The following is a 13,704-nucleotide window of genomic DNA, read 5'->3' on the forward strand; positions in this document are numbered from 1 at the left end:
ATACTCATGATACCTCTGATACTTATGATACAGTCTCACTGAGACTGAAAGCTTCAGTTTTCAGACTCAGTGAGACTGTGCCAGAGAATAAATGAGAGAGATTAGCCCTGCACCTAGACAAATGGCAAATACAATAGAAATAGCTATAAAATCAAGTGCCTTAAGGAATCGTACAGACAGTCTACTTCTAATATACTGTATTGTACAGTAAATTTAGTGAATGCTTGGTTACTCACAATACAATTTTTATTTCTTTACATGGTAAAAAAATGTAGTTTACATGTAAGAAAACACTGAGCAGAAAAGAAAGCAATTAGTATGCAATGCATTTCAGATAAGCTAATCCTAATGTTTAAATGTTATTTATGATTCAGACATAGATAATGATTTTTTGGATGTCAAGTTTAGTGTTGTGACTGCTGAAGGTGTCGTATGAACCCAAATCCCAATATTAGAGAGCCAGTGTCAGGTGAACCCAGTTAATGCAACATGCTACTTGTATTTTTGTGCCTGTGTGTTATAACATATCTCCCATTTCTCACCAAATAATAATTATTGCAATTTTGCCTTTTGCCAAAAAATGTCTTTTAAAATTCTGTGCAAATAAAATCTTATTGTACAAGGGCTTTCTGTACAAGCAATGATGAATACAGATGTACTGCAAATGATATATGCAACAACAAATGCCCATTTTTCAGACAAGAATTTTACATTATTTGTATAAAACACAAGTTCCTCCATACCTGAAAGTAACTCCAATGCCTTTGATAATACCAGTGATAAGGAGCAACACAAAGCTCAGTCCATATACTAACTGGTACATCCACAACATGGGATTTTGCGTAATTTCACCCTTTATATCCTCATCAGATAAGGTGAGGTTATATGCCGTTACATTTTCCCTCCTTTCTGCTGCCATGCCATCACCCTGTGAAAATGATAGGGATTATGTGCTTCAAGATCATGTTCGACAATATGGGGAAAAATATTTGTAAAAAAAAAAATCCTCCATCATTCTACAGACAACAGAAAATCCTTGCATAATATGTATATAAATGAATACACAATTAATTTCACTGAACATACAATCCACCTCACTGAACACACAATTCACTTTATGTATACTGTACACTGCTAAATAAGGAATATGTTTATTTTGAATATTTTACCTGATCGAGCCAATGTTGGAGCCACACTGCATTAAACATTCTAGTCAACGTAAAGATGATGATGGCAAACAGGATGATATTTGTTATGCACCATCCTCCGCTGGCCTGATAGAAGAGTAAGATACAGTGAGGCAGATAATGATGTAAGCTGACAAGTGGTAATTCAGACACTTTAAAGTATACAGAGAGGTAAACAATGACATCAGCTGACAAGTAGTAATTCCAAGACATTTTAGGCAGGGAATTTATTTTTATTTTACTAGTTTAATAAAGCCTTAATGTTAGAGAAACATCATGAAATAAAGGTTCCAGCCCCTTCACCCCCCTCCTTAAAGTCATTCTATTACTGAGATAAAGATAGCAATAAGAATTTTTCAGAATTAATTGCAAATCCTAATAGTTTTTCAATTTATATAAAGAAACATCTTCTGAAGTCAAAACACTATTACCATTACTAAGCAATAAAACAAATATTACTTATTCTGAGTAATAATAATTTTTCTTCTTTCAACAAACCAGCTGTATCCCACCAAGGCAGGGTGACCCAAAAGGAAAAACAAAAGTTTCTCCTTTTACATTTAGCATTATATACAGAGGGGGTTACTAGCACTTCGCTTCTGGCATTTTAGTCGCCTCTTATGGCACCCATGGCTTATGGAGGAAGAATTCTGTTCCACTTCCCCTTGTTGTACCTCTGTATGTGTGCTCAAATTGTTAATAAATAAATAAATAAATAAATAAATAAATAAATAAATGGAGAGCAAATATAAATTATTCTGAGTGGGAGACGGCTGACTTGTTGAAAAAAAAAATTATTATTACTATTATTATTATTATTATTATTATTATTACACAGGTAATAAAAAAGAAAGTGTTAAAACAGTATGGGTTATACATTGCTGCAGTGAATAACTGGAAACATTTCTATTATTTTTATCATATGAATTTTTAATCTTAGTACACCATACAGTAAAATGAGGAGTCAATGACCACCATTTAAATATTGCACTGTGTGTAAAACAGTATGTAATTAACCTGTATACCATTCCAGGAAGTTTCTTTGATGTTGGTAAGGAGCTCTTGATATGAGGAACTGGATTTGTGCTCCCCTTCCTTGAACTGAATCTGAATGCCTCCCTTTTCTGCAGGTGATGTATGACCTACTGGTTCAGTGTTTCCCCATGAGTGTAATAATAATAATTCAAGGTGCCTTAATGCCCTTGAAGGGTACTTGATCTATGGAATTAGAACCATCCTCCTCTTCCTTGGATCAAATATGTTTGCCTCTTATTCCTCCAAGTGCTCTACAACCTCTTATGGGTTTAGTGTTATTCCCATGAATGTAATAATAATGGTTAACCTGTACAAAGCTTATCTTTTTTTTATATTTAATCACACCAGTTGTCTCCCACCTATGTAGGGCAATTTAAAAAAGGAAATACATTCACCATTATTCATCCAATAGCTCTCTTATCAGAAGAGTGAACATGCATCACAATTCAAATGACTTTCCATACTGTGTTGTGGGTTATTTGTATATCAGTAGTTGCCCTTAGGTAATTCTCTCATGGTATTGAAAAGATTTTTCAGTAGTTTCTTCATTTCCTTGCATTAAGAATGGTTCACTGAGTTAACAGTTCCTAGAAAAAAAATATATCTCATCTATTTTTCAGCTCTTCTTTGATAGCATCTGTACATTAAAACGTTTTAAGAGTCAAATATTACTTAAGCTATCAGTCTATTTTTATTAATATCATGGGAAATCAAGAGCCCTTCACTACCATCATGGTATTCCCCTTGAAGGGGGTCGTTCTACTGGCATAACTAACACAATCTATTTATTCACTTTTTACAGTTCCCTGTATGTCTTAGGTGACTAAATGATAAGAGCATTTAGGATGGTTACCCCTTAATTAATAATTAATAAAATAACAGATATATTAAGAAATTAAGTCAAGATTATACACAAATAACCCACACACGGGAGAGAGGAGCTTACAACGACATGCGTGAGTTTGTAAATGGTCCAAGCCGGACCAAAACATTGTCATAAGCTCCTCTCTCCTACGTGTGTGTTATTTGTGTATTGTTCCAGTCACGGTATTGTGCCTTTTTGTTATTTAAGTCAAGATTCTACTATTTCAGCACTTTAATTGTATCGCTTACAATACCTCTACAAAAGTTCTTGCACTTAAATGTGATTTCTTAGAAATTCCAAAGATGGAAAAAATGCTGCAATATACAAAACAAAAAGGGAAAGACACTTAAGCAGATGGAACATTTGTTGCAAGTGAAAATTCTAATATGAAAAAAAAAGAGTTAGAATGTTCAAAATATATGTCAAACAATACTGCCAGTTGAATGTTTATATAGTCTAGTCGAAGGTATGTGATTACACTCTACACGTTACATATTTACAATTTTTATTTCTTATCACACTGGCCATCTTCCACCAAGGTAGGATAACTCCCCACCCTCTCAAAAAAAAAAAAAAAAAAAAAAAAAAAAAAAAAAAAAAAAAAAAAAAAAAAAAAAAAAAAAACTTTCACCATCATTCACTCTATCACTGTTTTGCCAAAGGCATGCAGATACTACAGTTCAGATAAAGAAATAGGCAATAATATTACACAGGTACAATCAAGGCTCGGGAAAAAATAGAAAAAGAAACAAAATATTGAAAATTTTGGTGATTTTGATAAAGTGTAAGACAAACATAATTCTGATAATCAAGGCTGTGATTACAATACAGACGAAGTTTATAATAAAAGTAGCAGATACATCGTAACTTTATGAAAGCATACACATTCTTACCTTAATAAATGTTAAATAGACCTTGCTACTGACACTTCCTGTTTCTCTGCTCTCCTCAGTAATAAGTTTACCGTTCATCATGGGTCCTTTGACATCCTCTTTCGTATCTACGGTGCAAGAGAATACAAAAATTTATAGTTTCCATTACTTTGTTTTATATTCATAATGTCACAACTTTACAAACATGCAAACAAAATGAAAACTGCATTCAGAATGTCTGTGAATAACATTATTTATTTCTCTGCAAAAGCATTCATTAACCACAATTTATTCAAAATATCTATGGAAAATGCATCAATATATAAAAATCTACATCTTGAGCAGTAGCACCTTAAAAAGAAAATAGCAGTCTCTTTAAAAACATCTTTGGAAGATAAATTTCTATTTTTATTCAACCAAACATGCAAGAACTCGTGTGGAGATACAGCATTTGTTTGTTAGAGCAGAAGAAATATTAAAAAGCTGTGCTGGAATGTCTTGGTGTATGTGTATATTAGTTGATAAGCAGTAAGGCATTTCATTAGAGCATGGAATGAAATACTGCAAAAAAAAAAAATGCAATAAGTGAAAAGAATTAAATTTCAGTGTCTACATAAGTGGCATTTTGAGAAATGCTGACTGTGATATAAAATATTATCATCATTATATTAAAATTACTTAATGCTCAGCTTTCATATTAACAGTACTGGGAAAGCCCAAATCTCAGTAATATAAAGTTCCCTAGAAGTGCAAAGCTACTGACATGCTGTTAACTTAGTTCTTTCATCATGCTTGGCCATCAAATTCAGAAGCTCAGTCGCATAACACTTACTTTTACTGACATTCACAGCTTTCTTATCTAAAACAAGTAAATAGTACATAGTTAGTTATCAATACATGATTCAGAAAACCGACAAGTTGATAAATACGACACTTGTGCAACACTTGGGTAACTGTATTCTGATTACCTCACACTCCACCTCATCTTCCATCATTTCTCTGCACTGGACTGAAGAAGCCACTGGCTGGCAGAACGTTTCCAGAAAAAAAAGATACCCAGGTGTTGCACAAGTGTCTTATTTATAGTTAATCAAAATAAATAAAATATTATGCAGTTATCACACAACACATAAAGTTTAAGTCATATCTTGAATCATGCAAGGTCTTGCATACTGGTTAAATGGGGTGACCTTCATTTCAATGGTAGAGAATTTAGATTACAGCTGAAGGGATCCTATATCATAAATTCAACACTGTTGATGGGATACCATGAGCCTAGCTCTGCTTCTGTAAATTAAAATAAGTAATCATAAACAGATAATTCAAGGGGCTAGTAAATGATTCTCTTGTATAAATTACGAATTGTAAAAAGAGGGAAAACTTCATAAAGTTTTATTCTTTTCTTTGGATCACCTTGCCTTGCTGGGAAATGGTTGGTATATTAAAAAAAATAGATAATTGTTTGTGATAAATTCTGTGCAGAAATAATCGCAACTTTACACATACCCGAATCTTCCGATATCAGGGCATCTGCTTTTTTTTCTTCTTCAGCTTTATCTGCATCATGTGTAGAATCGAATCCAACCATGTCAAAGTATTCTCCTTTACGTGCTATAAGTTCAGCATGAGTACCACGCTCCACAATCTTGCCTTTTTGAAGAAGAATAATCTCATCACACTTTTCAAGGAACTGAAAAAGGAAATCACACAAGTATAAATACTGGACATGCTGACAATAATAAATGAGAAAACTATGCGTACACTACTCAATTACTATCATACAAAACACAATTAAATATATCCCATAATAAACATTTCTATGATTAATTCTTTTATCGCCAACAACAGCTCCACATAGAAAAAATAAAGGAAATCAGTTATGAAAGGCAATGGGTAATTCATGATTCACTTTATAAAAATTTGAAGTTTTCCTTGAAGTTTCTTTCTCTTAGGTTACTATATCTAAGTATAACATAGTTTTTCAACCCTGCACACTGTCTCCTTTTTTTACATCATGTCTACTATGTTCTTAAACTCTTATCTCCATCAGCAAGCATAAGGCAAGGACTCCCTGCACTCATGCTGAATTGAAAAGCACAAGCAACCACTTACATGAGTAGCATGAGTAACAAGAATGACTGTCTTGTCACGTAGTGTTCCTTTTATGCAGGTGTTAAAGATGTGTTTGGCAACCTTGGTATCCACAGCACTTAGAGGATCATCTAGTAGGTAAATATCCCTATCACTGTACACTGCCCGGCCCAAGTTAACTCTCTGCTTCTGCCCACCGCTGAAATGTGAAGAAGTTAATAAATAAAGATATCCAACAATAAGTACTGCAACTCGATGATATTTAATAGTTAAACTAGCACAAGCTCATAACAAAATATTTAACAAATTAATAAATACTGTACAAGATATCCAAAAAAAAAAGTACTATAACTTTATGATAGTCAGTAGATAAACTAGCACAAGCTCATAACAAAATATTTAAAAAATGAATTAGTTAATGAATCTTTAAGTTGCAACTAACAATTCTTATGTTACTTGCTTGAATTTCTGTCTTTTTTTTCTTCACGTCTATGTTTATTTATTATTCTTTTGCGCTCTAAAAACTTCAGGCTTCTTCTTCTTTCAGCAAATCACCTGTATCCCACTGAGGCAGGGTGACCCAAAAAGAAAAACCAAAGTTTCTCTTTTTCTTCTTCTTTCAACAAACCGGCCGTATCCCACCAAGGCAGGGTAGCACAAAAGGAAAAACAAAAGTTTCTTTTTTTAAATTTAGTAATTTATACAGGAGAAGGGGTTACTAGCCCCTTACTCCCAGCATTTTAGTCGCCTTTCATGACTCACATGGCTTACGGAGGAAGAATTCTGTTCCACTTCCCTATGGAGAAAAGAGGAAATAAACAAGACCAAGAACTACAGTAGCAAGAAAATAGAAGGAAACCCAGAGGGGCGTGTATATATATGCTTGTACATGCATGAGCAGTGTGACCTAAATGCTAGTAGAAGTAGCAAGACGTACCTGAAATCTTGCATGTTTATGAGACACACAAAGATACCAGCAATCCTACCATCATGTAAAACAATTACAGGCTTTCATTTTACACTCACTTGGCAGGACAGTAGTACCTCCCTGGGCAGTTGCTGTCTACCAACCTACTACCTAAGAAAAACTTCAGACATGCAGTCAAAATTATAAATTATGCCAAAATTGTAAGGTGAATGAAATACAACATAAATCATAAAATAACTAGATAGAGCAAATGACAATACAGTGGACCCCCAGTTAACGATATTTTTTCATTCGAGAAGTATGTTCAGGCGCCAGTACTGACCGAATTTGTTCCCATAAGGAATATTGTGAAGTAGATTAGTCCATTTCAGACCCCCAAACATACACGTACAAATGGACTTACATAAATACACTTACATAATTGGTCGCATTGGGAGGTGATCGTTAAGCGGGGGTCCACTGTAGTTTTCATATACAGTGGACCCCCGGTTCGCAATGCCATCGGTATCTGATAAATCCAGTATTCGATACATTTTAATGCAAAAATTTTGCCTCGATTCCCGTTAAAAATCCCGGAATACGTGATTTGTCCGAGACGTGTCCACGTGTGGCCTGAACTGCCCTGTGTGTGCCAGTGTTTACAAGCCAGCCAGTGTGCTCGCATCTAAGGATACATTCGGTACATTCCATATTATTAGTGTTTTTGATACTTGTTTCTGCAAAATAAGTCACCATGGGCCCCAAGAAAGCTTCTAGTGCCAACCCTTCGAGAAAAAGACTATTGAAATGAAGAAAGAGATAATTGCAAAGTACGAAAGTGGAGTGCGTGTGTCGTAGCTGGCCAGGTTGTATACAAAACCCCAATCAACCATCTCTACTGTAGTGACCAGGAAAACGGCAATCAAGGAAGCTGTTGTTGCAAAAGGTGCAACTGTGATTACGAAACAGCGACCGCAAGTGCTAGAAGATGTTGAGAGACTGTTATTGGTGTGGATAAATGAAAAACAGATAGCAGGAGATAGCATCTCTCAAGCGATCATTTGTGAAAAGGCTAGGCAGTTGCATGACGATTTGGTAAAGAAATTGCCTGCAACTAGTGGTGATGTGAGTGAATTTAAGGCCAGCAAAGGTTGGTTTGAAAGATTTAAGAATCATAGTGGCATACATAGTGTGATTAGGCATGGTGAGGCTGCCAGTTCGGACCAAAAAGCAGCTGAAAAATATGTGAAGGAATTCAAGGATTACATAGACAGTGAAGACTTGAAACCTGAACAAGTGTTTAATTGCGACAAAACAGGCCTGTTTTGGAAGAAATTGCCAAGCAGGACCTACATTACTCAGGAGGAAAAGGCACTCCCAAGACATATTTTATTATATTTAATATCACACTGGCCAATTCCCACCAAGGCAGGGTGGCCCGAAAAAGAAAAACTTTCACCATCATTCACTCCATCACTGTCTTGCCAGAAGGGTGCTTTACACTACAGTTTTTAAACTCCCAAGACATAAGCCTATGAAAGACAGGCTTACTCTTCTGATGTGTGCCAATGCTAGTGGTGATTGCAAAGTGAAGCCTTTATTGGTGTATCATTCAGAAACTCCCAGAGCGTTCAGGCAAAAGAATATCCTCAAGGCTAATTTGTGTGTGCTGTGGAGGGCAAACAGTAAGGCATGGGTCACTAGGGACTTTTTCTATGACTGGTTACATCATTCATTTGCCCCCAATGTGAAAAATTACCTAATTGAAAAGAAATTAGACCTTAAGTGCCTCCTGGTATTAGACAATGCCCCTGGTCATCCTACAGACTTGGCAGAGAGACTTTCTGGGGACATGAGCTTCATTAAGGTCAAGTTTTTGCCTCCTAATACCACTCCTCTCCTGCAGCCCAAGGACCAGCAGGTCATTTCCAACTTCAAGAAACTGTACACAAAAGCTCTGTTTGAAAGGGGCTCTGAAGTGACCACAGACACTCTATTGACTCTAAAAGAGTTTTGGAAGGATCACTTTAATATCCTCAATTGTGTAAACCTTATAGGTAAGGCTTGGGAGGGAGTGACTAAGAGGACCTTGAACTCTGCTTGGAAAAAATTGTGGCCAGAATGTGTAGACAAAAGGGATTTTGAAGGGTTTGAGGCTAACCCTGGGAATCCTATGCCAGTTGAGGAATCCATTGTGGCATTGGGGAAGTCCTTGGGGTTAGTGGGGAGGATGTGGAAGAGTTGGTGGAGGAGGACAATGACGAACTAACCACTGATGAGCTAGTAAATCATCTTCAACATCAAGAGGCCAGACCTGAGGAAACTGCTTCAGAGGAGGTGATAGAGAAACTGAAGAAGTTGCCTACTTCAAAGATTAAGGAAATGTGTGCAAAGTGGCTTGAAGTGCAAACCTTTTTTGATGAAAATCACCTTCACACAGCTACTGCAAGCCGTGCTAGCAACCTGTACAATGACAATGTTGTGAACCACTTTAGGAAAGTCATAAAGGAATGAGAGGTACAGGCCTCTATGGACAGATATGTTGCGCGACAGAAGTCCAGTGACTCTCAAGCTGGTCCTAGTGGCATTAAACGAAGAAGGGAAGTAACCCCGGAAAAGGACTTGCTACCTCAAGTCCTAATGGAAGGGGATCCCCCTTCTAAACAATAAGTTCGACACTCTCCCCTCCTCCCATCCCATCAATCATCACCAGATCTTCATTAAAGGTAAGTGTCATGTATTCTTTTGTTAGTAGAGTACTACAAACTGTGCATGTCTTTTTCAGTTTGTGTGCATTAAACTTAATATTTCATGTGGTAAAAAAAAATTTTTTCATACTTTGTGGTGTCTTGCACGGATTAATTTGATTTCCATTATTTCTTATGGGGAAAATTGATTCGCTTTTCGATAATATTGGTTTATGATGAGCTCTCAGGAATGGATTAATATCGCAAACTGGGGGTTCACTGTATAGTAAAATAATGATCATACAGTATAATCAAGTGTTTTAAGTATGTTATACTATAGAAAAGAATAATTGCACCACTGTGATGTTTTGAAGATTTAAAATACAGTACTACAGTAGAGCACTGCTTTACGGCATTTCACCTTACGGCATTCCACTAATACAGTAATTTCAAATTATGACCAAAACTCACCATACGGCTGTCTTTCTAATACGGTGCTCCCCACCCAGTTTGTTAACATTCTCCGTGAGAATGATGTGTCTGGAAACCCTCCAAAATTTCAAGTGCTTTAAAGTTATTGCATATTTTATATGTACTTTGATAATAATACTTATGTGCCTAAATATACACTGTGATGGTATGCAGGTACACATTAAAATCACTAAGAGCGTCCCTCTAGTCTTAACTCTTGGGCACATTAAATGTCTTATTTTACATTAATATAAACATTTTCGTTAATTCATCTATGATATTTTCTTCAAAATTATATGTATAAGAAACACATTACATAGCATATAAACATGCCATGTTTACATGCTATGGAGGTGTGGTAGCCGGGCGGAGGGAAAAACATTGCGTTTTCTCTGGTCCAGCACCAGAGAAAATGTATGAATCTGCATTTGGCCCAGTCACTCCCCTTAAACAGTCCGTGTTTGTTTACAATTCCCGGCATGAATTATTCATTACTTCTCCCTTCATTTATGATGGCATCTAAAGGTAGTTGTTAGAAATGATTAAACTCAGTGAACAAGGTATGTCGATAGTAATAATATGGCTCTTGGCTGCATTAAATATCATATAGCTATGTAGGTAGGTGCAGCTATGTAGCCAGGTGAACTACATAGCTACATCTACCGGCTACCTACACCTGACTTCCTACAAATAAATACTACTCACCTCCCATTCTACATTAAGACTACACATATTTCAAGGTAAATAATGAGTGTACTGTATGTGTATTTTATCTCTCTGAGCTGCTTTAACCCTTTCAGGGTTTCAGCCGTACTAGTACAGCTTACACACCAGGGTTTTTGACGTACTAGTACGCATAAATTCTAGCACCTTCAAATCTCGCAGGAAAAGGCTGGTAGGCCTAGATGTAAGAGAATGGGTCTGTGTGGTGGGTGTGCGCAGTAGAAAAAAAAATCTGGGACCCAGTGGCGCATTGTGGGAACGCCATTTTAGTGCAACTTATCCACCATGCCTCGCGGAAAGAAGCTCCTCACTCCTCGGAGAATTGGGACACTTTTGTTCCCCAGTGACAATTCTTATACAGATGGAAGTGCCAGTGAAGATGAGTTTCAAGGTTCTGGTGAGGTTTTGACCGAAACTAATGGCCATAATATCGGTAATAGTGAGGAAAACCCAGACAACCCTCAGCCATCCACCTCTGCTGCTGGGCCGTCTTGTTCACGCTCAGTTGTACGAGAATCAAAGAGGAAACTCCTATTTTCCCAAATCCCAGACTCAGATGTGAGCATTTGTGATGATAGTGATTATGAACTACAAGCTCTTCAAACTAGTTCCAGTAGTGATAGTGAAGTGCAATATTCCCCAGTGAAGCGTCAGTATATACGACGATATATGCACTCTGGTAGTGTGCCATATGCTATTCCAGGGGGAAGGAGTACATCTCGGAGTACATCCCGTGGCTGTACAACAGGAACTGACAGTGAAAATGACGACGATACTGTTGCAATTGGGATGGAAAATGTGCATGGTGCTAGTGGTAGTGATGGTACATAAAACTCTTTTTCCATCATCTGGACATTTCCATGCTGAATGCTTATAATATGTATAAGATGAGGACCAGAAACAAACCACCATACGGCAAATTCTGTTTGTCTGTCATCAGACAAATAGTATTCAAGTACCAAGGAACAACACTTGCAATAGACCGCCCACCAAATTTTCAACAACTTCCTTCTCGTTTGAAGCATGGTGATCAATTCCTGCTAAAACTGTCTGCTACTGCTTTCAAGAAAATGGCTCAGAAGAGGTGTTACGTCTGTGCACATACAAAAAATGCCCACAACAACGCAGAGACACTCGTTTTATATGTGAGGAGTGTAAAACACCACTGTACATGACACCATGTTTCAAAGACTTCCACAGGCTGCAGAACTTCTAGAAACATTCCCTGTGACTGTATATGTGTATATAAAATATAGCAAAATAGTAATAAAGAACATTTCATATCGTTTGTTTGTATAAATATTTTCTGTAAACAAAACAATGACAACAGTGTTTATGCCGTTATTGTGTAGTATTGAAAAAGAAATAACTTACAAAATACTGATCATATTGGTCTCACAGGCCATAAAAGTTACTTGGAAAAAGAAAAATTAAAAAATAATAGAAAATAATACATAAAATACTAAATAAAAGAATACCGGGTGACGTCAGTCAGCGATGTTACCACATGATGCGCATTTTCTGTCAACTTCATGCCTCCATATCTCGGTAAATATTGATGGTAAAAATTTTTTGTGTAGCCTATAATGTTTAGAAAAAATAACTATTTTTTCATAAGAAAAAATCTTTTTTTTTTTTCTTTTGAAATTTGGCCGACCCTGAGAACAAGTCCTGACAGGGCCTGTCGACCCTGAAAGGGTTAAATATTGTATATTAAGTCTGGGAAAGGGAGCCAGGGCTACCTACACCTGACTTCCTACAAATAAGAAGTATTCACCTCTTGCCCTTAAGACAACAAATATTTTAAGGTAGGTAATGAATGTATTGTGTATGTATTATACTTTGTATTGTGTTTTATAATGCCTAGTTCTATTACTAACTTGATGTAAGTTAGTGCAAATTTCTTGTCTGGCATTTATATGCATTTATAAGTGGAAAAAATCGTGTTTTGCTTTAAGGCGATTTCTGCTTTAAGGCGGTAGCCTGGAACCTAACCTGCCATATGAGTGGGGCCCTACTATATATTGTGTGACAAATGTTGAATTAACCCTTTCAGGGTCCCCAGGTCCTCTCCCAGACTTGTTCTCAGGGTCGCCCAAATTTCAAAAGAAAAAAAATTATTTTTTCTTATGAAAAGATAGAGAATCTTTTCCCGATCATAATGACACCAAAAGTATGAAATTTGATGGAAAACTTACAGAATTATGCTCTCGCGAAGTTAGCGGTCTCAACGATGTTTATGCGTCGGCGTTTGCCCACTTTGAGCCCTATTTTCGACCAATTCCAATAAACTAGTCAACAAAAATCATAACTATTTCGCTAGAACTTCATTTTTTCTACCGAATGAGTACAAGAAACCACCCATTTAACAATTTCAACTATCCAATACAGTGGTCAGAATTTAGCAATTTTGCCAATTTCACACAAATTTCAAAAGATGCCAATTTCTAAATAGGGTCCAGAATAAACAAAAAAAGACATTCCTGGCACTAAAATGACATTTCCTCTGTTCATTAGTCACGTCCCCACGCCCCTCTTACATTCTTTTGCTTTCCACTTTGAATTCTTATTCTCACAAAAAATAGAAGATTTACTGCTATGCAGACTACTGCATTAGTGTAGAAACGGTATAAATAATATCAGCACACTTGTGAAAGAATATTAGACTCACCCGTTGACGTGTATTGGACGCTTAGCATGATTTGTTTAATTTTGAACTTTGGTAAAAATCGAACATTTCTGCTACTTTGAGCTCAATTTCAAGGTACTTTTCATTGTAAAACCAGTCAAAATCCTCTCAATTTCTGTAATATGTCTTCCATTCAATAAAATAAGACCAGGAAAACTAGAATACAACAATAAATAC

At 36.3% G+C, this 13,704-nt stretch overlaps 1 protein-coding gene across 7 annotated transcripts in view; it reads right to left on the reverse strand.

Annotated features, from left to right (window-relative positions):
* The window catches only part of LOC128684504 (ATP-binding cassette sub-family C member 12), a 359,115-nt gene that overhangs the window by 25,334 nt on the left and 320,077 nt on the right, over nucleotides 1–13,704 (reverse strand). For 6 of the 7 annotated variants that reach the window (XM_070096813.1, XM_070096837.1, XM_070096820.1 and 3 more), the window contains 6 exons: nucleotides 6,072–6,249; nucleotides 5,466–5,649; nucleotides 4,792–4,818; nucleotides 3,981–4,087; nucleotides 1,170–1,274; nucleotides 744–928 (listed from right to left, as the gene is read on the reverse strand). In XM_070096813.1, the coding sequence (XP_069952914.1) occupies nucleotides 744–928; nucleotides 1,170–1,274; nucleotides 3,981–4,087; nucleotides 4,792–4,818; nucleotides 5,466–5,649; nucleotides 6,072–6,249 (786 nt within the window). The remainder of the gene's footprint in view (nucleotides 1–743; nucleotides 929–1,169; nucleotides 1,275–3,980; nucleotides 4,088–4,791; nucleotides 4,819–5,465; nucleotides 5,650–6,071; nucleotides 6,250–13,704) is intronic. The other variant, XM_070096809.1, reaches the window with a different exon arrangement.

Source organism: Cherax quadricarinatus, chromosome 4 (assembly GCF_038502225.1).
Source record: "Cherax quadricarinatus isolate ZL_2023a chromosome 4, ASM3850222v1, whole genome shotgun sequence".
NCBI classification, from domain to species: domain Eukaryota; kingdom Metazoa; phylum Arthropoda; class Malacostraca; order Decapoda; family Parastacidae; genus Cherax; species Cherax quadricarinatus.